General features: G+C 41.5%; 3 protein-coding genes across 3 annotated transcripts; 2 read left to right on the top strand and 1 right to left on the bottom strand.

Moving 5' to 3' along the window:
* The first annotated feature begins 6273 nt into the window (after positions 1-6273).
* Positions 6274-11748, top strand: LOC110495111 (fibroblast growth factor 8b-like). Its single transcript, XM_036949433.2, has 5 exons — positions 6274-7047; positions 7179-7215; positions 7929-8118; positions 10430-10536; positions 10911-11748. The coding sequence occupies exons 1-5, from the start codon at positions 6989-6991 to the stop codon at positions 11202-11204; spliced, it is 687 nt and encodes a 228-aa protein (XP_036805328.1). The 5' UTR covers positions 6274-6988; the 3' UTR covers positions 11205-11748.
* Positions 11749-14350: 2602 nt separating this feature from the next.
* On the bottom strand, positions 14351-16849 carry LOC110493512 (protein DPCD). Its single transcript, XM_021567825.3, has 6 exons — positions 16746-16849; positions 16432-16512; positions 16197-16321; positions 15843-15976; positions 15379-15481; positions 14351-14831 (listed from the first exon to the last, which is right to left on the bottom strand). The coding sequence occupies exons 1-6, from the start codon at positions 16837-16839 to the stop codon at positions 14727-14729; spliced, it is 642 nt and encodes a 213-aa protein (XP_021423500.2). The 5' UTR covers positions 16840-16849; the 3' UTR covers positions 14351-14726.
* Positions 16850-17000: 151 nt separating this feature from the next.
* On the top strand, positions 17001-24584 carry LOC110493511 (polymerase (DNA directed), lambda). Its single transcript, XM_021567823.3, has 8 exons — positions 17001-17081; positions 17298-17433; positions 17620-18041; positions 18141-18455; positions 19790-19963; positions 20182-20310; positions 23494-23662; positions 23946-24584. Exons 2-8 carry the CDS (start codon positions 17319-17321, stop codon positions 24305-24307), a joined length of 1686 nt encoding a protein of 561 aa, XP_021423498.1. The 5' UTR covers positions 17001-17081; positions 17298-17318; the 3' UTR covers positions 24308-24584.
* The last annotated feature ends 547 nt before the right edge of the window (positions 24585-25131 follow it).

Here is a 25131-nt window from a genome sequence, read left to right as displayed (position 1 = left end):
TGAAACAACCACTAACCTGCAGTATGAAACAACCACTAACCTGCAGTATGAAACAACCACTAACCTGCAGTATGAAACAACCACTAACCTGCAGTATGAAACAACCACTAACCTCTAGTATGAATTAACCACTAACCTCCAGTATGAAACAACCACTAACCTGCAGTATGAAACAACCACTAACCTGCAGTATGAAACAACCACTAACCTGCAGTATGAAACAACCACTAACCTGCCGTATGAAACAACCTCTAACCTGCAGTATGAAACAACCACTAACCTGCAGTATGAAACAACCACTAACCTGCAGTATGAAACAACCACTAACCTGCAGTATGAAACAACCACTAACCTGCAGTATGAAACAACCACTAACCTCCAGTATGAAACAACCACTAACCTGCAGTATGAAACAACCACTAACCTGCAGTATGAAACAACCACTAACCTGCAGTATGAAACAACCACTAACCTGCAGTATGAAACAACCACTAACCTGCAGTATGAAACAACCACTAACCTCCAGTATGAAACAACCACTAACCTGCAGTATGAAACAACCACTAACCTGCAGTATGAAACAACCACTAACCTGCAGTATGAAACAACCACTAACCTGCAGTATGAAACAACCACTAACCTCTAGTATGAATTAACCACTAACCTCCAGTATGAAACAACCACTAACCTGCAGTATGAAACAACCACTAACCTGCAGTATGAAACAACCACTAACCTGCAGTATGAAACAACCACTAACCTGCCGTATGAAACAACCTCTAACCTGCAGTATGAAACAACCACTAACCTGCAGTATGAAACAACCACTAACCTGCAGTATGAAACAACCACTAACCTGCAGTATGAAACAACCACTAACCTCTAGTATGAATTAACCACTAACCTCCAGTATGAAACAACCACTAACCTGCAGTATGAAACAACCACTAACCTCTAGTATGAAACAACCACTAACCTGCAGTATGAAACAACCACTAACCTGCTGTATGAAACAACCACTAACCTGCAGTATGAAACAACCACTAACCTGCAGTATTAAACAACCACTAACCTGCAGTATGAAACAACCACTAACCTGCAGTATGAAACAACCACTAACCTGCAGTATGAAACAACCACTAACCTGCAGTATGAAACAACCACTAACCTGCAGTATGAAACAACCACTAACCTGCCGTATGAAACAACCTCTAACCTGCAGTATGAAACAACCACTAACCTGCAGTATGAAACAACCACTAACCTGCAGTATGAAACAACCACTAACCTGCAGTATGAAACAACCACTAACCTCTAGTATGAATTAACCACTAACCTCCAGTATGAAACAACCACTAACCTGCAGTATGACACAACCACTAACCTCTAGTATGAATTAACCACTAACCTCCAGTATGAAACAACCACTAACCTGCAGTATGAAACAACCACTAACCTCTAGTATGAATTAACCACTAACCTGCAGTATGAAACAACCACTAACCTGCAGTATGAAACAACCACTAACCTGCAGTATGAAACAACCACTAACCTGCAGTATGAAACAACCACTAACCTGCAGTATGAAACAACCACTAACCTGCAGTATGAAACAACCACTAACCTGCAGTATGAAACAACCACTAACCTGCAGTATAAAACAACCACTAACCTGCAGTATGAAACAACCACTAACCTGCAGTATGAAAATACCACTAACCTGCAGTATGAAACAACCACTAACCTGCAGTATGAAACAACCTCTAACCTGCAGTATGAAACAACCACTAACCTGCAGTATGAAACAACCACTAACCTCCAGTATGAAACAACCACTAACCTGCAGTATGAAACAACCACTAACCTGCAGTATGAAACAACCACTAACCTGCAGTATGAAACAACCACTAACCTGCAGTATGAAACAACCACTAACCTGCAGTATGAAACAACCACTAACCTGCAGTATGAAACAACCACTAACCTCCAGTATGAAACAACCACTAACCTGCAGTATGAAACAACCACTAACCTGCAGTATGAAACAACCACTAACCTGCAGTATGAAACAACCACTAACCTGCAGTATGAAACAACCACTAACCTGCAGTATTAAACAACCACTAACCTGCAGTATGAAACAACCACTAACCTGCAGTATGAAACAACCACTAACCTGCAGTATGAAACAACCACTAACCTGCAGTATGAAACAACCACTAACCTGCCGTATGAAACAACCTCTAACCTGCAGTATGAAACAACCACTAACCTGCAGTATGAAACAACCACTAACCTGCAGTATGAAACAACCACTAACCTGCAGTATGAAACAACCACTAACCTCTAGTATGAATTAACCACTAACCTCCAGTATGAAACAACCACTAACCTGCAGTATGAAACAACCACTAACCTCTAGTATGAATTAACCACTAACCTCCAGTATGAAACAACCACTAACCTGCAGTATGAAACAACCACTAACCTCTAGTATGAATTAACCACTAACCTGCAGTATGAAACAACCACTAACCTGCAGTATGAAACAACCACTAACCTGCAGTATGAAACAACCACTAACCTGCAGTATGAAACAACCACTAACCTGCAGTATGAAACAACCACTAACCTGCAGTATGAAACAACCACTAACCTGCAGTATGAAACAACCACTAACCTGCAGTATGAAACAACCACTAACCTGCAGTATGAAACAACCACTAACCTGCAGTATGAAAATACCACTAACCTGCAGTATGAAACAACCACTAACCTGCAGTATGAAACAACCTCTAACCTGCAGTATGAAACAACCACTAACCTGCAGTATGAAACAACCACTAACCTCCAGTATGAAACAACCACTAACCTGCAGTATGAAACAACCACTAACCTGCAGTATGAAACAACCACTAACCTGCAGTATGAAACAACCACTAACCTGCAGTATGAAACAACCACTAACCTGCAGTATGAAACAACCACTAACCTGCAGTATGAAACAACCACTAACCTCCAGTATGAAACAACCACTAACCTGCAGTATGAAACAACCACTAACCTGCAGTATGAAACAACCACTAACCTGCAGTATGAAACAACCACTAACCTGCAGTATGAAACAACCACTAACCTGCAGTATTAAACAACCACTAACCTGCAGTATGAAACAACCACTAACCTGCAGTATGAAACAACCACTAACCTGCAGTATGAAACAACCACTAACCTGCAGTATGAAACAACCTCTAACCTGCAGTATGAAACAACCACTAACCTGCAGTATGAAACAACCACTAACCTCCAGTATGAAACAACCACTAACCTGCAGTATGAAACAACCACTAACCTCCAGTATGAAACAACCACTAACCTGCAGTATGAAACAACCACTAACCTGCAGTATGAAACAACCACTAACCTGCAGTATGAAACAACCACTAACCTGCAGTATGAAACAACCACTAACCTCTAGTATGAATTAACCACTAACCTCCAGTATGAAACAACCACTAACCTGCAGTATGAAACAACCACTAACCTGCAGTATGAAACAACCACTAACCTGCAGTATGAAACAACCACTAACCTGCCGTATGAAACAACCTCTAACCTGCAGTATGAAACAACCACTAACCTGCAGTATGAAACAACCACTAACCTGCAGTATGAAACAACCACTAACCTGCAGTATGAAACAACCACTAACCTCTAGTATGAATTAACCACTAACCTCCAGTATGAAACAACCACTAACCTGCAGTATGAAACAACCACTAACCTCTAGTATGAAACAACCACTAACCTGCAGTATGAAACAACCACTAACCTGCTGTATGAAACAACCACTAACCTGCAGTATGAAACAACCACTAACCTGCAGTATTAAACAACCACTAACCTGCAGTATGAAACAACCACTAACCTGCAGTATGAAACAACCACTAACCTGCAGTATGAAACAACCACTAACCTGCAGTATGAAACAACCACTAACCTGCAGTATGAAACAACCACTAACCTGCCGTATGAAACAACCACTAACCTGCAGTATGAAACAACCACTAACCTGCAGTATGAAACAACCACTAACCTGCAGTATGAAACAACCACTAACCTGCAGTATGAAACAACCACTAACCTCTAGTATGAATTAACCACTAACCTCCAGTATGAAACAACCACTAACCTGCAGTATGAAACAACCACTAACCTCTAGTATGAATTAACCACTAACCTCCAGTATGAAACAACCACTAACCTGCAGTATGAAACAACCACTAACCTCTAGTATGAATTAACCACTAACCTGCAGTATGAAACAACCACTAACCTGCAGTATGAAACAACCACTAACCTGCAGTATGAAACAACCACTAACCTGCAGTATGAAACAACCACTAACCTGCAGTATGAAACAACCACTAACCTGCAGTATGAAACAACCACTAACCTGCAGTATGAAACAACAACCACTAACCTGCAGTATGAAACAACCACTAACCTGCAGTATGAAAATACCACTAACCTCCAGTATGAAACAACCACTAACCTGCAGTATGAAACAACCACTAACCTGCAGTATGAAAAAACCACTAACCTGCAGTATGAAACAACCACTAACCTGCAGTATGAAACAACCACTAACCTCCAGTATGAAACAACCACTAACCTGCAGTATTAAACAACCACTAACCTGCAGTATGAAAATACCACTAACCTCCAGTATGAAACAACCACTAACCTGCAGTATGAAACAACCACTAACCTGCAGTATGAAACAACCACTAACCTGCAGTATGAAACAACCACTAACCTGCAGTATGAAACAACCACTAACCTCCAGTATGAAACAACCACTAACCTGCAGTATTAAACAACCACTAACCTGCAGTATGAAAATACCACTAACCTCCAGTATGAAACAACCACTAACCTGCAGTATGAAACAACCACTAACCTGCAGTATGAAACAACCACTAACCTCCAGTATGAAACAACCACTAACCTGCAGTATGAAACAACCACTAACCTGCAGTATGAAACAACCACTAACCTGCAGTATGAAAATACCACTAACCTCCAGTATGAAAAAACCACTAACCTGCAGTATGAAACAACCACTAACCTGCAGTATGAAACAACCACTAACCTGCAGTATGAAACAACCACTAACCTGCAGTATGAAACAACCACTAACCTCCAGTATGAAACAACCACTAACCTGCAGTATTAAACAACCACTAACCTGCAGTATGAAAATACCACTAACCTCCAGTATGAAACAACCACTAACCTGCAGTATGAAACAACCACTAACCTGCAGTATGAAACAACCACTAACCTGCAGTATGAAACAACCACTAACCTCCAGTATGAAACAACCACTAACCTGCAGTATTAAACAACCACTAACCTGCAGTATGAAAATACCACTAACCTCCAGTATGAAACAACCACTAACCTGCAGTATGAAACAACCACTAACCTGCAGTATGAAACAACCACTAACCTCCAGTATGAAACAACCACTAACCTGCAGTATGAAACAACCACTAACCTGCAGTATGAAACAACCACTAACCTGCAGTATGAAACAACCACTAACCTGCAGTATGAAACAACCACTAACCTGCAGTATGAAACAACCACTAACCTGCAGTATGAAACAACCACTAACCTGCAGTATGAAACAACCACTAACCTCCAGTATGAAACAACCACTAACCTCCAGTATGAAACAACCACTAACCTGCAGTATGAAACAACCACTAACCTGCAGTATGAAACAACCACTAACCTGCAGTAGGGAAAGAGGTTAATGTAGCTGTATATTTTCTTAATTAGATTCCAGGGAACAGAGGCTTGGTTTCCTTGCTATTCTCTTGTGTGATGCAGCAGGGCCAACATTATATTCATATTTGTATTTAACCTTTATTCGTGGTTTATTGGAAATTAATTAGTTGATTGATTTGTTGACAAATAACAATGAATAGGTTTGTTCGTGATTGTTCATGTTTTATATTATCAAGAATTGAGCTGAAACATGAATGTTTGATAACTTGTGAAACAATCCCAACACTGTAAGTAGCCTAATAAGGCACAAAGCCAAGTCAATTAATGTGGCTCACATTTGTGAAATACCTCAACATGGTCAGGTGTCAATCAATACATGCCACTTTCAGTCCTCCTCAGCCTGTTACTATCTCCCACCAAAGGCTCCGCCTGCTCTCTGCAAGTATATTGCCTTTCTCGCAAGTGAAAGTATTTAAATGTTGAGGGCAGGAGCCGCTGTATTCTGAAGTAAACCGGACCACAAGAAACACACGTGTGGGAGGTTGACATTGGAGCCCCGCTTATACCGACCATCTAACAGCGTTTCTTTGAGAGGCAAACATCACCAGTGGCTACAAATACATAGAACTATACATTTTACTACCATTTTTTATTCATATCTATGCAAGATTCCATTTTTTTGTAAATTATTGAATGGACTTGCATCTCCTCACTGTCGCGCGTGAGATATGCATACAAATAGGCTAATCTCCATGCGCGTAAAAATTCCATCCCACCAGTGCATACGGATGTATTACAATTCCACGAAAGCAACCGGGATATACATTATCTCTACTAAGCAACATCAAAGAAGACCTTGAATTCTTCAGAGGAGGGATGATTGACACGAGAGGGAATTGACCGACTTGTGGAATAACGGTGGTCGCTTGATCACAGTGCGATCTCTATCCCTGGGACTTGTAATTCTGGATGGCCACCTGAACGTCTTTAAATCGTCCCGGAACATTTTATTGTGAATACTGTCAATGAGTGAATGTGAATCCTACCTGGAACATTGGACCGTTTCTGGATCTCCATCGTCGGGCTATCAATTTATAAACTGTAACAGAAGGGAGATCAAATCCAAGCTGAAATTGCCGCTGGGAAGGACTGTTATTTCCCAGAGAACTCATGTGGAATAGTGGAATTCATGAAGAAATATTTGACTTATTTCAATATGAGGCTTAAAACATCGAGATTAGGCTACCTGTGAGTTATTATACTACTGAACTGAATTGAAGATTTAAGGAATTGGATATATAGGCCTATACAGTTACTTGACATATTTGGAAATGTATATGAAACATAAATATGATTATTTTTTCTTTTTTATGTTTCAGGTTACTTCAGTTCTTAGCGCTGTGTTTTTACACACAGGTACGAACTTGCATGCATTTTTATGGCGTTTGCAGCGCAATGGGCATACAATAACATTTCATAGCCCCTTAAAAAGATTTCAGTCCATCAACGCAACTAATTATACCCATTTACAAGCGTTTTTATTCTTATTGATATTAATCCAATTCGTTTGCATATCTGCAGTAAATGTGTAATAACCATGAAAACATTTTATTACGAGGCCTAAGCAGTTGGCAACAAGTCAAACATCTTGAAAAGACGTAAACGCGAGCCTAAAAGGTAACTGTTAAAACATATGGGGATGGCGTATGGCTGAATTGAAAAATAATCGTTAAGGGATATAGCTAAGGGAGATGGGGGTGAAAGATCATTCGTGGTAAAACAACCTATCATAGGCATGTCATCTCGAGTGAGGACAGCGGACTCGCTGCGTGCATCTCCCCAAACACTCACCGTGCAAGGGCACTTTTTCTCTTCAAAAAGCCATGTGCCCGTAATTCCCTTTGAAATGCCTATAGCCTAACTCCATATGAATAGCATATGATTGGTGTTCATTGAAATATATAAATATGTTTTAGTTGGAAAATAACTTGATCTGCTTCTCATTAATTTAGACTGAACGTCAATTAGCATTAATTATCAGTTCGGCTATGCTCTCATTGGTGTTTTTATTTTTATACTTCAATGTTTTTATTCATGCATTTTTATTGTGTGTTTTTCTTGTTTGATAGAACACAGTGCAGTCCCACTCCCCACCTCCTAATTTCAAGCACCATGTGAACGAGCAGTGCCGGTTGTCTGACCGGATGAGCCGCCGGTTGATTCGGACCTACCAGCTCTACAGCCGGACCAGCGGTAAACATGTCCAGGTTCTGGGAAATAAGAAAGTGAATGCCATGGGCGACGACGGAGCTGTGCACGGTAAGAAACAAATCAATCACGCCTAGCACGAAATGGGTGCCTTCAAGTAGGCCTAGGCATCTTCGAAATAATTATAGGATTTAACTGGCCTATTCCAGATTTTGAAATGACTTAAATCTATTTATGGACACGTCAATTTACAAGTCATGTAGGCCTATTGGAGTTGAAAATATTATGAAAATGTTACCATTTAAAAAGCAAACAGTTCTATTTAGCATGAAGAATTTTAGGTTTTGAGTAGGCGGCGGGAAAGAGAAAATGCATTCGAAATGGATTCTATAGTATTGTTCAGGACTGGGATTCTGGGGAGAAACCCACTCAGAATATCTGGTAAACACATCAGAACTCGTCTTACTTTCTACCTTCTTAACATTTACTGAGTAGCTTAGCCTCTCAGAAGCGGTTGAAAGAAATAAATATGACTTGCAATTTCCATAACCTTGAGATGCCCTATTTTTTACCCAAAGTTATTTGAGGCGAATGTGTTTTTATTTAATTCTGTCCCCCATTGGTCTTTGATGGACACATGTCAATGAATATTCAAATAGCGAAATATTTAAATGTTATAAATATACAGTAGCTCTCTCAAGTCCATCCTTTGAACAAAACATACATTCATTCATATCTGCTTAAGTTAAACATACCCCCCAAAAATACGACATTTTTACATACGATTTAGTGGTTTAACATATCAGTGACTGATTGACATTTGCCACGAGAATTACAAAAATGTGATAAATGTCATTGATAAAACAGAATTGTTTTAACTCACTTATCCAGAGTGGTGCTGCATGTCCCTTAGAGACAAGGCATTGTCTTTGGAAGGGTTTGGGTAAACTGCATTTCTGCCAAGTGGAATAATTAGCACAACATTTCTCAGGGCAACTTCATCGCACTGTTTCATCCACATGAAGTTTTAACACGTTGTATTTCCCAACAGTGGTGGTTTAGACGTATTCATAGGCCTCCTGTGCACTATTTGAAAAAAAAGGTGCTATCTGGACCCTTAAAAGGTTATTCGGCTGTCCCCATAGGATAAGCCTTTGAAGAACCCTTTTTGGTTGCAGATTGAATCCTTTCGGGTTCCATGTAGAACCCTTTCTACAGAGGTTTCTAGATGGAACCCAAAATGGTTCTACCTGGGACCAAAAGTTTTTTTTTTTTTTAGTTTAGCCTATGGACAAAGTGTACAATATAGACAGCTGTTTTGATGAAATCTATGCAAGGTTGGGAATTGTTTCTCCCCACATGGAAAAAATTGTCTGAAATTTTAAAGGGAGCAAATTCCTGTCACCAAAGTATTTTTTTTGGTCTGTCTAGCCATCTTTCCACCACAACAATCTATTTCTCCCAATGCCTGCTGCCTGCTTTTTGGATTGTAATTTAATGAGGAATGTTCATTGCTTTACAACTCAATGTATGACTCGGTTTATAAAGAGCGGTGAAGTCAGCATCTTCATTTTATCCCATCTTTTCTCTCTCTGTTCTTCATCTCCCTCTCCCTCAAACACACACACACACACACACACACACACACACACACACACACACACACACACACACACACACACACACACACACACACACACACACACACACACACACACACACACACACACACACACACACACACCTCGCCTTGGCTCGAGCGTGCATGTCCTAAGTGGGTGTCACTCTTGTAGCAGGCCCAAATCTGACCACTGCTCGGTGCTTTTGTGGCTGTGTCGCTGACCGCTATGTTCTCTCACTCCCTCGTTCCTCCTTCCTCCCCATCATCTAAGTGGAGCGAAGCGCGGCATTTTATAGCCGTTCAATGACAATGGCTCAGTGCGAAGTCAAAGCCACTTGCTGCTATTCTAAAAGACTTGAGTGTTTTTAGCCAATGTTTCGAATGTAATTTATGTTTGAATGTTTTGCCATATACAATACTTGTCTCCCCGCTGCATGCAAGGTTGATGCCATGATAACGAGTAGTACAACTCTGCTAAAGTCATCATAATATAATACATAACTTAAAGGATATTAGATCCAGGTTAAATGTAGTCCTCCGAAACCAGTCATTACAATAACTTAACACCCTTTCTGATGTCATCACGTCAATACTACTGGGCCGGCAGAGTCTCACAGTCTTCAAGTTCAACTCAGTCTCAAATGATACCGCTATTGGATTATTTTGTCACAAGGGTTTTATCTCAAAGTTACGAATGCATGCATATCGTGTTCACCAAATAGAATAACCTCATACGCTTGAGAATGATTGTGCATTGTGTCTGAGCTGAATAAAGATATGACGTGTTTTGTGTTTTTCTAGCCAAACTTGTGGTGGAGACGGACACGTTTGGTAGTCGTATTCGGATCAAAGGGGCAAAGACGGGCTACTACATCTGCATGAACAAGACGGGGAAATTGATTGGCAAGGTAAACATTAGATTTACTTATGAATCCTTTATTTAGGGAAGACACATTGAAATGTACATCTCTTTTCATGTGAGCCCTGGAGGTCGGTTGAGTTCAATAAGTTCTGTCATCATTTTGACTGTGACCATGAGTACAAAGTTTCAGAGAAAAGTTATGTCTGTCCTGTGTAAGGCTCTTCACCTGAGTTATGACCAGAAAAGCCCTTGTAGGGAGTTGGACATGATTTGGGAAGAAACTTGAAGGATTGATAGGACATTTACCTGTCAAAACAATATTTTAACATCCTCAGAGACTGACCCCTTAACTCATTCTGTCATTCCGTCTCTCCCCCCCCCCCCCCCACCCACACACACACACACCCCTCTCTCTAACAGCGGAAGGGTCGTGGTAAAGACTGCATCTTCACAGAGATCGTTCTGGAGAACAACTACACTGCTCTCCAGAACGCTAAATATGAGGGCTGGTACATGGCCTTCACGCGTAAAGGAAGGCCCCGCAAGGCCTCCAGGACCAAGCAACACCAGAGGGAGGCCCACTTCATGAAACGCCAGCCCAAGGGCCACCTCCTGGGTGACACCCAGCCCTTTGATGTCCTCCCCCTCCCCGTGGTCCCCTTCCACCCCCGGAGGACTAAACATACCCATCACCACAGCTCAGGGGCCCACTGAGGAAAGAACAGACGAAGAAGAAGAGGAAGCATAGGGAGGGAGGGGAACACACCAAACAAAAATACCACTACCACATTTCTGCTCCTTGCAAGGACTCCTTTTTGTTGTGTTTTGTACTGGATTGTGTCTAAAACAATGAGTAGACTATCTAATCTGTTACGTCAGACCGAGGTTTATTTGCAGGAAAGAGTTTTTATAACCAGAGGACGATTTTAGTGCTCAAGCACTCGATGAGATTTGAATGAATGAAAGGACATCTTGGGCTTAGTGATAACCCTACTCAGCTATAAAGAGAGGATGTTATGAGAGAGAAATAATGAATACACATTACATGGCAGCTATCTTTGGATCATCATGTGGTTGCATCAACTAATTAACAGTGAATACACGTAAAACACTTTATTTTGCATTTAGGAGGCCATTTGCGTTCATTTTCGTTAGTCTGTTTTCTACATATATGAATATATTTTTAATTGGAAGATTTGTAAAAATACTTTTAAATGATGGAAATATTTATTGTAGAGTGTATATTAAAATCACAAAATAATTTTGAGTCAATGCGCCGTTTCTAACTATTTTTCTAGCTGGGTCACTTTGGGGTCCCAAAGGTTCTAACGTTGCCTAAAAAATTGGAGACCCAGATAACTAAGGGGCGATATCTGTGACAGGCTACTGCAATTCAATGTGCTCAGCAACTGAGACTTGGGCCTGAATAGCTGGGGCTATGCATTAAAAGCAGACGAGGTCAGCCCACAATTTTGTTTCGAGACAAAGGTTACCACCATGTAGTTGCATTTCTCACGATCACACACCGTAACCCTGTGATCAAATGGGCCCTTTGTGGCCCTCATATAAAAGGACATGTTATACAATAGTGGGTTCGAATAATAACACAAGGAGGGGTCAGTTATCAAAAAGAAGCTAGTCTCACAGGAGGGAGGGAGGGAGGGAAAGCGAAAGAGCACCGGGGCTCAGTGTGGCAAAATGTGGCACCGGCTGAAAGAGGGGGAATGGCTGGGAAGAGGCATTCGGGAATGAAAGGACGAGGCAGAAAGAAACCCTCTCTCTCCCAGGAGCAACTGAGCATGACCGGCAGAGGCCAAATGACAGGGGGAAGAAGACCCGGTCGGCCTGGCTGCACCACAGAATCAGATGACAGGGAAGAAGACCCGGTCGGCCTGGCTGCACCACATAATCAGATGACGGGGAAGAAGACCCGGTCGGCCTGGCTGCACCACAGAATCAGATGACAGGGAAGAAGACCAGTTCGGCAAGGCTGCACCACAGAATCAGATGACAGGGAAGAAGACCCGGTCGGCCTGGCTGCACCACATAATCAGACGACGGGGAAGAAGACCCGGTCGGCCTGGCTGCACCACATAATCAGACGACGGGGAAGAAGACCCGGTCGGCCTGGCTGCACCACAGAATCAGATGACGGGGAAGAAGACCCGGTCGGCCTGGCTGCACCACAGAATCAGATGACAGGGAAGAAGACCCGGTCGGCCTGGCTGCACCACAGAATCAGATGACAGGGAAGAAGACCCGGTCGGCCTGGCTGCACCACAGAATCAGATGACAGGGAAGAAGACCAGTTCGGCAAGGCTGCACAACAGAATCAGAGCAGACCCTCTATATTCCCTTCCTCTCTTCTTTCTCACTGTTTGAAGTCTGGATGTCCTATTGGTTGTTTGCTAAAGGTCGGATTCCAAATATGAGGAATGGTTTTTCAGTATAGCTAAGCGCCAAGCGCCAAGCGCCGCCAGCTTTGAGGACTTGCAAACGAATGAACAACTGAAAGCTGTGATCAAAAAGGTTCAATAAATCTGACAGGATAAAAACTCTGAACTTGTTGTGTTATTATTGTTACTCCTATTGAGAAATGAATGGCTATCCTCATGGCTACTAGGACACATCGTGCACTTTAATTGAAGCATTATCCTGCTCTGCCAAATGAGAAAAGACAGCAGTGTACGCAAATCACCCTCCAAATGGTCGTTTCATTCCGTGTCCAAGATTTTATTTGGACAACACAAAGTCAAAGCAATCCAACAGCAACTCTTGATTTGAGAAATTAGTTGAGAATTCTTTTCTCAGATCTTATGCTTTGGTTGGATCTGGTTCCCAAATCCCATGACATATCTCCTCCCCTTTAGGAAGTACGCAAAGCACAATAGCAAGTGACCTGTGGTTTAGTCGCCGTGTTTAGCCCTTGTACTGCTCACTTGGTTAGGCACATAGAGTCCCAGAAATGCAAGGAATCACCACTAGGTTAGAGGAATCTATATTTAAATGGAATTGTTCCTTTTTTTTGCAGCATTGTTTTCTCTTCACGCAGCATCTATGTTTTGTTTTGAACTGCTCTAGGTCAGCTGCTATGGCAATAACACATTGTGTTAAAAAGTAAATCAGTCAAATTTCACTTCAGTTTTCATTTCATTCAATCAAACTTTGATGGTCAAACCTCAGTCATATTAGCTTAGTCAGATATAATGTCTTGTTACTCATCTCCCTAGAGTTTGATGGTCAAAGTTAGCAAGCATTCAGTCAGATAACGTTTCTCATTGTGGCTCACCGTGGTACTCGATTTACAAAAGAGCCTACAACCTGTTCCCACTTTGCGGTAATTCAGTACTACTGCCATGCAAGAACCTAGATTTACAAAGAAGCATACGACTTGTTCACTTCCCAGTAATATAGTGCTTCTGTCATCCAAGCTCCATACCTATCCTTGGCTATCCCCAGTCTTGGGGTTTGCGAAAGGATTTGTTGGAGGACTCTGGACCAGTAAAGTCACCCCCTGGAGGACTGGGCGAGGCTCAGGGGACCAGTAAGACCTGCTAGTACTGGCTAGCTCGGCCATAATGGCTTTCAGGGTGGCCTACTCTGGGCTGCACAATCATGAGCATAAGGGTATTCAGTTAACACAAATGGGACGTGCTTGTAAGGGCGACCCCGTCGAGAACAGTGTGTGTGTGTGTGTTTGTGTGTGTGGAAAGAATAGGGAAAAGGCATTGTGTATTAAAGTGTTTTACAAGGGAAGGAGACCAAAAATTGTGGGAGGGGGATGAACTCTCTGCGTTTGGAGTATTTTAACAACTAATAGTTTGCATAGTTAAAGGAAAGGAGAGATGTAGAGACAGTTGTTAACAATGTTATGGAATTGTATTCATCTTCAAAGGACACGATCACGTATTACAAACAATTATTGAGTTTATCTCGACAACAACAATTCAGAACTTTTTACAGAACAGCAGTGACATTTCTCAAATATCTTTTTGACAGAACAAGTTTGAACAAGTAACTATGTTTGTAATTCACTGTCTCAATTCCACATCCCCCCGCCTCGACGGCAATAAACACAATGGAAAGTATGGAAAAGGCAGTGCGCAAAATTTTTCCAATAGTGGAATCCCATTGAGAACCAGAAATCAGAGTAGAAAACATACAGGATACTGCATCACCAGTGCAAATCAAAAACGACTTGTTTGAGTGACATCCCCTCAGATCCACATTGGCACTTCATTGAGTTTTGCAGTCGACGTCCTCTTCATTGGTTCCCTTCAGTTTCTTCACCTCCCGGAGTAGCTCGTGCTCAAGGGTTAATATCTCCTTGGGCTTCTTGTACTTGAAAGGAAAGACAGAATAGGTAATTACCTCTACTGAAACACCTTTCCCTTCCATGTACATCCTGTAGTGTAATGTTTGGCCTGAAGTGGGATAACACAGAGGCTCCTTATTCCCTATATAGTGCACTACTTTCAACCAGAGTCGGGCTCAATAGTACGCTATATAGGGAATAGGGTGCCAATTTGAACAAACGCAAGGAATAAGAAATCGAATAGCACAGAGAAACCGATTATGATAGGTATACACATAAAGTAACAGTCAATCTCTTCATCAGATACTTAGAACAAACATTAGGATAGCCTACTAACTAATTCAATGATTCGATCCCTTAAGTTTACAGGCGTGTTCTGATACAAGTGAGACGAATACAAAAAATATAGTTTCAATCTAGTCTCCAGTATCAACTTATAGTTTAGCCTCAAGTTTGCCCATCAGTCTCTGTATATTGGATATAAGACTTGCAGTGTAAAATCACCCAAGGTGGGATTTGAGAAGTACTGTAGTTGGTTTGTTAGTTGTTGTTGTTGTTGTCAGGAGTACTTACACTGACGATTAACGTGTTATTGGCGTGGGTGAAGTTGAGCGCGGAACTATCCATTGGCAGCTGGCTTCGGTCCAGATCAGGAACATTAAACTTCTTGTAGTACCTGCAAAGGATAAACACACCGCAGTGAGAAAAGGGTTTCTTGAGATCAATATTTTTGTCAACAGTGCCACCTATAGGAGAGCCAGCCTCACTTACATATGCGGAACTGTAACAAGCACTGACAAAGAAAATAAAGGAAAATATAGGAGGCCTTCTCCATTGTGAAGATGTTACAACTGTAGAAATTATATAGACTTTGAATGTGGTATCACTTTTCAGGGACCTGTAGTTAATGATATCTGAAGTGATATAGGCCTAGCAGTTTATCAGTAGATTTCTAAGGAGGGGAAAGATATCAGCTGTATGCATAACTATTACAGCATTTGGGCATGAGAGTTGAATAGAGGCTATTCGGATGTTACTTTTTGTTATTTGTTCGTATGATGCAGCATCGTTGATCAGGCTCCACTGAAATGTTGTAGACCTCTTTGGGGTACGGAAGGTTCCGGACTCTCCACAGGAAACTGGTCTTTGTGTCTTTGCGCATAAATACAGGCTGAGGAAATACAACAGAGCATTGTACTGTTAAATGCATGTGGTTTATTTATGATTAATTGAATAGTGAAATGATGAAAATGAAGTTAATTCCACGATCGTAAAAGTATTAGTTGACACATTTGGATGAGTACTGTTGGTGATATTGAACTAAAATCAATTAGCAAATTAGATCATGGCCTGAAACATAACAGATGTAAATATTGTATAATACAACTCACGTTTGAACAGTTTTCCTTGATAACATCTGATTCCAAACAGGCTACAGTAGATGGGACTGGCTCTCCAACTTCTATCTCCCATGGTCCCTGTCCCTTCAAGGTGCTTTTCGAACGCCACTTTCGTACTGCAAAGTAAGAATACATCAGCTGAGAGTGGAAATAATGTAATGCACAGGAAGCAATGTAGCTAATGCTGGATACTTTTTAGAAGATGTCTAATCTGAAACAAGCTTACCAATGAGCTCATCTGTTGTCAAGTCATATTCTTCTGCCATTTCTTTCCCATCTGTAAAGAGATAGTGTATCTTCCTTTTCCCTGGAAAGAGGTTTGCAAAGCACCAATAGAAATGCACTTAAATGTGAACTAGCTAGCTTTCATCTTTGTTAAACAGATTTGCTAGGCAAAGTGAACATTAGTGTTAGTTAGCAGATAATGCTAGCGAGCTTATAATTGACACTGAAGTCTTACTAGATGAATGCAAGGGTAAATGTTGTGATACAAAACAAAATAATGATGATAACTTGTCTATATCTCTCTGTTTCACTCACCATCGTGTATTAAAGCGGTTTTGGTGGATGCTTTTAGGAGATCTGACCAGCTCTGCACAGCCATATTGCAAAAAACGGACACTTCCTGAAACATCACGTGTAGCCACGGCAACGGAGGTCATCGTGAAACGTATAATTAAGTTTTAACTCCATAATATGTCAAAAACATGTTTACATTTACTCAATAAATAATACATATTTTTTTACAATATTTTCTCGAAAAATATTTAACTTTGTCGTGCAAGAACTAAAAATAGGTCTATAACGAACCGGAAGTTAAATTATTTTTAGCCATCTACATTGTAACGTTGGTTTGTGTTTTGGTCGTCCAAAGGGGTAAAACATATGTATTTTCAAGAGTTTATCGAACAATGATAGAAATTAGTTTAATAAATATATAACGTAACATATTTCAGTGGAGTGAGTGAATCCCAGCTGTTCAAAACAGTTAAATGCCGTTGTTGTTGTCCACTTGCTAGCTAATTTAGCTAGTCAGCTAAAGTTAGCTAGCTAGCCGGTGTCAGTTGTCACATTCTGTTCTATATTTTCCAGGGCTTCCCTTTCCCTGGCGAAATGTCTGCCTACGGAATTATGAAAGCTTTCCCCAAAGTGAAGCGAGCAGGGGCACGTGAAGGAAAGGATGTCCCCCCACCAAAGAGGAAGACTGATGAAACTGTACCTGTTACAGGTGTGGACCGTGTTTGAGAGCATCACATTCGTAATGCATTTTGGACACATTGTGACTGATTGACAGATCTACAAATAATAATGATTTTATGACGCTAGATTTGTAGATCAGTCAGCAGTCGATGTTGAACAAGCCCTGTGTGTGTGTGTGTGTGTGTAAAACTCATTTTTCACAATCCCATTTCAGGGAGTGCTTTCCAGGGCGTCACCGTACACATATTACCAGCCGGCATCGGGAATGCCAGATGTCAGATCTTCCAGAAACAGATTGTCCAGAATGGAGGCCAAACTGAGAGTTCCCTCTGTCCCACAGTCACCCATGTAGTAGTGGATGACAGTATGGACTGTGACAGGGCTCTCAGGCTGCTCAAAGTGGACAGGCTGCCCTCTGGAGTTTATCTGTTGAAGTGCACCTGGCTCAGCACCTGCATCAGTGAGCAGAGACTGCTGGATACAGCAGACTACAGCCTACTCAACCCAGACAAAGACATGGAAACTACAAAGGACGGTGTCAAAGAAGACGTGCTCAACAGTATCCCACTTCCAGCCACACAGGACATAAAGCAGCCAATCTCTGATGAAACAAAACCAAATGAGTCAACAGAGACTGTAGGTTGGCGACCACATAACCATTAACCATAACCCTGTTACTGCATGATAGCTTCTTCTGGCCCTAATCATACACTTCATTACTTCATGTATCCATAGGTCCAAGACACTAAAGACGAATATGGCGTCTCCCAGAGTGATCTGGAGGCTCTGATCAGTGGCCTGCACCCCAAGAACGAGACCCCCAGTACCGCCACTGCCCCCTCAGACCCCCAACAGAAGCCTCTCTCAGGGAAGTGGGTGTGTGCCCAGTCCTCCCAGTCCAAGGTTGACAACCACAACAAGCACATCACAGATAAACTGGAGGTGCTGGCCAAGGCCTACACGCACCAGGGGGACAGATGGAGAGCGCTGGGCTACTCCAAAGCCGTCAGCGCCCTCAAGAGCTACCACAAGCCTATCACGTCCTATGAGGTAGGTTATTTAGTCCCATATCTGCATAGTTCGTGATTATGGCCGGCCATTTTGTATTTGTCATCATAATTCATTCCTGTCTCTCTATTCACACTATTGCAAACATTGTGAAATGTGTTTGGTTGGTTTACGCAACTGCATTCCAAGTTGGGTGCATAAACCGTGTATTGATGGATGCATAAATTGATTGCTGCTGGTTCAATTTCAGGTGGCCTGAAAAGGCCCAGTGCATAAAAAAAGTCTGTTTTTACCGTGTTTTGTAACATATTGTATAACAGCTAATGAAGCCATTGAGGAAATGCTTCCTTTTAAATCAATGAAAGCTGCGTGTTGCGTCAAGTTCAAGAATCGTGTTCATTCTATCTTGTGAATTTAAATAATGAGAAATAGTTGATTATTGTTGCATATTGCCTCAGCTATACACCAATGGTTATTTTACATAGATTTCTGAAGTCACGAAGCTGCTACTACTAGCTAGCTAGCTACATTGACTATGTAGCAACTTGTAAAGTTAGAGGATCATTAGAGGATCATTTAGTTCAACCATTAGTACCTGCAAAAAACTGGGCCAAAGCTATTGTACTTATGCATTATCAATTAATATGTATAGTACAGTAGAAAAAATAGAATACAGACACTCCCCCTATGCTCCTCTCCGCTCTCAAAACAACGTGCTCTGTGTAGCAAGTAAAACGTCACATTGACGAGATGCTGATGGAAAAGCAACGTGACGTGTATAGTGGAGTTAGTGTGACAATGTGATCAATGTTATTTCCTGATAGTTGCTTCATTTGTTGAAAACACAAACTACACAGGACCTTCTAATCTGCATGGTTTGACAAGGTTTTTTTAATAACGTTGTGCTGCTGAGTACCGGCGGGGGGAGGCCTGGAGGAGGCTAGTGCCCCCCCGTTTCTAACTTAGAGATTTTTGCGTTTTTTAACACCTATAACTGCCATTTCTTGCAATATAAATACAAAAATTATAGCAATTAATGTAACACAAATAAAATATGCTGGCACAGCTCCTCTCTTCACCCAGGTTTTTCCCCAAAGAATGGGAGTTTCAGCTTGGTAAATTAGTTAGTAGACCAGTAACAGAGTTCCTAACCTCTCTGCCAATAACAGTTGGTTTTCTGTTTTTCCCTCACCACTGTGACAGTCCTTGATAAAATTGCTTAAAAGCAATTTTTGTTTATTTTTGACCATTTGAATGGAAAACTATTATAGTAAGGTACATCATTTTTATCCAGAAAGATTTGATATTAGTATAAAAATGGCTGCAGTGGGCCTTTTAACTCCTTGTAATTGACTAAACCATGCCTCAAATTTCAGGAGGCCTGTAAGATCCAGGGCATTGGCAAGAAGATGGCTGACAAGGTCATGGAGATCATGGAGAGTGGGCACCTCCGTAAGATAGATCACTTGGGAGAGGCAGTGCCAGTACTGGAGATGTTCACCAATATCTGGGGGGCAGGGGCCAAGACTGCCCAGCTTTGGTACACACAGGTTAGATGGATTGATCTTAGAGGGTGTTGGTTGTCACACAGTCAGTCTCTCTGTCTGTGTGTGTCTCTCTTTCTCGCTCTCTGATTTTTGCATGCAACACATGACTGTGTAAAATTTGTTATTTTTGTATTGTGGAGTGTGCAGTTAATTTTAGTGTGTGATAGTGTGATACAAATTGATTTGACATGATATGAAAAAATATATATTTACCATCTTAGGGGTTCCGCACTTTGGAGGACATCCGCACCAAGGCCAATCTGAACCACAACCAAATAATTGGACTCAAACACTACGACGACTTTCTGGACCGGATGCCCAGAGAAGAGGCAGCCGCCATTGAAAAAACGGTAATACCTCTTATTGTCTCAAGCACCCACATTAAAGGTCAATCAATGTTAAAATGTAACATTCTAACATTATATTAGTTATAGACTAAACAGGCCTCTTCTTCTCACTTCATCTAGTGGGGTTAAGAGAGTTTCTTTAGAAAAGTGTCTCCAGTCCAGTACTCTAACCCCCTTGCGAACAAGAGATCTTGTAAAGTGAAATGCTATGGGACCTCAAAGCCAAGTTCAGATGTTTTAAGTTTGCCAAGGCCCCTAAGCAGACTGTCAGTCCAGTTCTCCTAGCCTGGTCTGTGTGTGATGGAGAAAGCAGACATCCCACTGTCAGAGTCCTGCCGGCCGCATCCCAAAGGGGGGGAACTCACTCTTAGAAACTTGGCGCGTCATATGTCAGCAGATACCAGGGCTGTGTTTCATTCCAGAAAGGTGTTTCCTCTCCCTGCCTCCGTTCTCTCCCTTTGATGGATCTGAGACAACGGGGTGGCTGTAAAGCAAGAACTCATCTACTGTAGATTCCGCCCATACAGATAGAGGACTCATTGTGGATATAACCCGTTTTAGCATGGACATTGCCATTGAGGGCTTTCACCGCTTTAAAGTAGTCAACTGCGTGGGGAGTCCTATGAGTTGGGCGCAATCAGCCAATGAAGAAGAAGAAAATGGACTACTTTAAAATGGGGATTGTTGCATGTATAATGGCACAGATACAAAGATGAGTCCTCTATCTAGCTCTGTGATTCCGCCTTATTGCTTTCACCTGTCAAGGCCTATGAGATCTGTGAAGGGGAGGGAACATAATCCTGGAATGAAACGCGGCCCTGGTCACTGGGAGCACCGGGTACAAAGCCAGTTGTTTTCATATAGTATTACTTGGATTTCCCTGTTGCTTTCGTGGCTGCCAGATACAAAGTCCAGATTAGAAAGATGACTATAGCATGTGTCCTTTTGACTTGTGGCTTGTCAAAATAATAGGTAGTGTCGTCAAAATGTATCTGGCCTGCTTGAATGCGGTTAATGCTTACCTGTTGACCGGCAAGGCTTTATGAAAATACACCATTTTCTTTTCTAATTTCAAGTAGGTAATATGAATACAACTTGAGGACGTGTCTTGAAGATTCAACACGTGTACAGCATGTTATTTTGAGTCCAAATATGAACGAGAAACAATCCAAACGTTCTGTAATATGTTATAATGAAGGCCCCTGAGAGAACATTACTGGGGAAAACTTTGAAACGTCGTCTAGAACCCATAACCATTCATGATAAATACATTGTATGCAAAGTGGTCCTCCCCACCACTGGTCTGGGATCCAAGCTGAATTGTTATTTTTCACAGTTGTTTTTTAACTGAGCCAATAGTGAAACACAATAGTGTATCAGAAAAACAATAGTGAAACAACGATTCAATTTGGATTTCCAGGCTATGTATTGTATCCCAAACGGTAACATGTTTCACTGTATGTGAAACAAGCTAATTCAGTGTGGTCTAGATTTGGGCGATTTCTATGATTCAATTGAATATTGTGATATTTGACATTAATGATGATATATCATGATGTGCAAGACTATACTCTAATTGAGCTTTACAAATCAAAACTGTGCTGTTTTATCAGTTAGGTTGAATCACCATGTTGAAAATGTAGTCCAAATGAACGAAATAAGCCTTATTTTGATTTTTTTTTGCCATACAATGAATATTTCATGAGAATACGACTACAATATCGTAAATAAGCACAAAAATGGCCCAGTCTGGAATGATTCAGTCATTAAACCGTTACACTCGTGGGAATTGGCCTACATGGATAGGGCTAAATTGAAATGCTTCTTACAGAAGAAGTATGAAAAGCATATGCATAACCATGGTAGCAATTGAAAGGGAACAGTTTGGAGATCATGGGGAAATGATGAGAACCAAAGGTGAGCACACAACAGTTCACCTGACAAGACTGAATCCAAACATTACACTGTTGATTTTATGTGCATTTTATGTTTACTGTACTTCTCATTTGTTGATAACGAAATCTGAAAATACTCTGGATACATTCTGTAACATAACACTATTCCTGAAAAATGTGGGGTAGGTGCAACGTAAGACAAAAAAATGACAAGGGTTTGAGTGAGAGGACTAACTGGTGTCTCCAAGTTGCCACACACCTATCCAAGGTGTGCACAGTTCCTAAGCAATTTCAATGCACTTTTATGAAAAAGTCTTCAACTATAAGGTACTTTTTTTTATATACCTCTCCTAGCTGTAACATTGAGAAACTAGAGCAAGCAAACTTGTAATTGTTTCATTTAAAACACAACCTTGCATTCCTGCCATCACACAATTACTGTTGTTGTTTACACAATCCCCAAAGTCTTATAAATCACTGGGTCAGGTGGGCCTGATTTGAAAGCTTGTTCTATTGCCAACATGACTAGCTAAGTTAATATATACGATCTTAGTGTTAGGCTTTCACCAGCTGATTCAGAGAAACGGATTGTCATTTTGGTGCGCATAGAAAGGAGTCATGAGTGCATTCAGGTGGCAAATTATCTTCAGAATAAACAAGCTTAGGCTCATTCTGTTCAGAACAACTCAGGGTATGACGCCATGTCATCTAGTGATCATAAACGCTGACACTGTATATGCCATGAGTTTTATGATATGGAGATGTGAAGTGCACATTTGGACTCACGGGTGTTTGGCTTGCTTGTGTGACATCAAAGTGGTATTTATAATCCTCTTCAACGTCTCATCTTTCATAGTACATAGAGTCCTCTTAACTTAAAGCATTTCCCTCACTAAGAGAACAAAAAAACATGTGCAAATGTTGCGCAAGTACTGGGAGAGATGGGGGCAACTTCTTAACCAGCGCGGTGTTCAAGTTCAAAACGGCTGTCAGTCCAAACCCATACAGCGCTGTGAAGCGCAGAGCCTGAGCTCTGACGTCATGTATAGTTACTGTACAGCTACTACATCCCAATTTATCCGCTTATTAGTGCCCAAATCTGCCATTTTTAACACGAATATGGGTACAGGTACGAGTGTAAAGGGCTACTAAATCAAAACTATTATTGGATATCGCAAACTGTTACTTTGTTCCTCTCCTGTTGTAGATGTACAGTATCTATATGTGAAGAAGGCAGCCCTGTTATTCCATGACAAACTGTAACATATCCCTGTACTTTTCTACTGTATAGGTGAAGGAGGCAGCTCAGTTTCTGGACCCTGGCCTGTTGGCCATGGCCTGTGGTTCGTACCGCCGGGGGAAGGACACATGTGGAGATGTTGACGTCCTCATCTCTCACCCAGACGGGAAGTCCCACCGGGGTGTCTTTAGCAAAGTGTTACAGAGCCTCCACCAGAGCGGTAGGAGGACACGTCCAAACACAGGGCATTTGATTTATTAACTGTCGGTGAATTCCCAAACCAATTATAGCTACATTAATAGTTTCTCTCTTGTATTGACAATTCATCTTCTTTCAACATGATATTATTCATCGTTTATTTTTTCATTTAAAGTATTTAATAGTGGGATAAGCTGATCGTGAGCATGATCGTTTGTGTTTTCTGTTTCAAAACATTTTGCTATGGTGTGCCCTAATGAATGCGACCCGGTTCTTGTTCTTTTTTAAAAAACATTTTTATTCAGGCTTTCTGACGGACGACCTAGTCAGCCATGAGGAGAGTGGCGAGCAGAAGAAGTACATGGGTGTGTGTCGTCTGCCAGGACCTGGCCGGCTCCACCGCCGCCTCGACGTCATCGTGGTGCCCTACGGCGAGTTCGCCTGCTCCCTCATGTACTTCACCGGCTCGGCACATTTTAACCGCTCTATGAGGGCATTGGCCAAGACAAAACGCATGAGCCTATCAGAGCACTCATTGAACAGCGACGTGTTGAGACAAGGAAGTTTGAAGGTGTATGGGGGGACACCACTACCCACGCTCACTGAGAAGGATGTCTTCACCCATCTGGGAATACCTTTCAGGGAACCTCAGGAAAGAGACTGGTGATGTTGATGTTTTTAACACTGTTGGTATGAGTCGATGCATAAGTTATATATTTTTACAGAAAAATTATGATGGTGATAGTGGTGAGGTGAAGATCATGCTTATGTATGCAGATTTCAGAGGTGTCGTATCAACATGTCAACTGTGATTTTAGACTTGAATTGTATGATAATCTCATTTTACAGAAGGAAAAACACTTAAGATGCATGGTGACTGCTTGGTATGTTTTTATAAAGATAATGGTGATTACAGAAATATTAAACACTACTTTTAACAATCACTTAGGTAATCCTTGTTTTTACAACTTTGTTGTTTATTATTGGTTTATTACTATAAAGAATTGAATATTAAACCTCTTCTTTTTCATGAATGCCTGTCCTCGCTGTCAAATATTATTGGCTGAGGTAAGCCATAGGTCAGCCTGCAAAGTGAGTGGTGGTGATCAACGCAACCCAACACCCATCACGTTGCGCACATGGAACAAAAGATGTGACCGAGCACGCCACACCCAGCCCGAGCCAGAGTCCCCATTTCGAAGGAACCAATGAGCGGATTTGATGATGCTGAGCTGCGGGGCACTGGTTTATGGCCATTGACATTAACGGGCAAAAGTGGTGAGGGAGGAGCACCCTTCACAAATCCAACAGTAATCTGTGCTGCTCTATCATGTAGTCGACAAGGCAGCATGGTCCAGAAACATACATCTCTTTTCCATAAAATAGTTTTACACATTGTTTTACACAGTTTTCATTGGGAAGGTAGATAAAGTGTTTTTAGCAAAAAGCAATCACTTTTGCATGTGAAAACACAGAATCCTACCCATTGCT

The sequence above is a fragment of the Oncorhynchus mykiss genome, chromosome 17 (genome assembly GCF_057628025.1).
Source record: "Oncorhynchus mykiss isolate SJ-2025 chromosome 17, ASM5762802v1, whole genome shotgun sequence".
NCBI classification, from domain to species: domain Eukaryota; kingdom Metazoa; phylum Chordata; class Actinopteri; order Salmoniformes; family Salmonidae; genus Oncorhynchus; species Oncorhynchus mykiss.
This window is presented reverse-complemented; position numbering and strand designations above follow the sequence as displayed.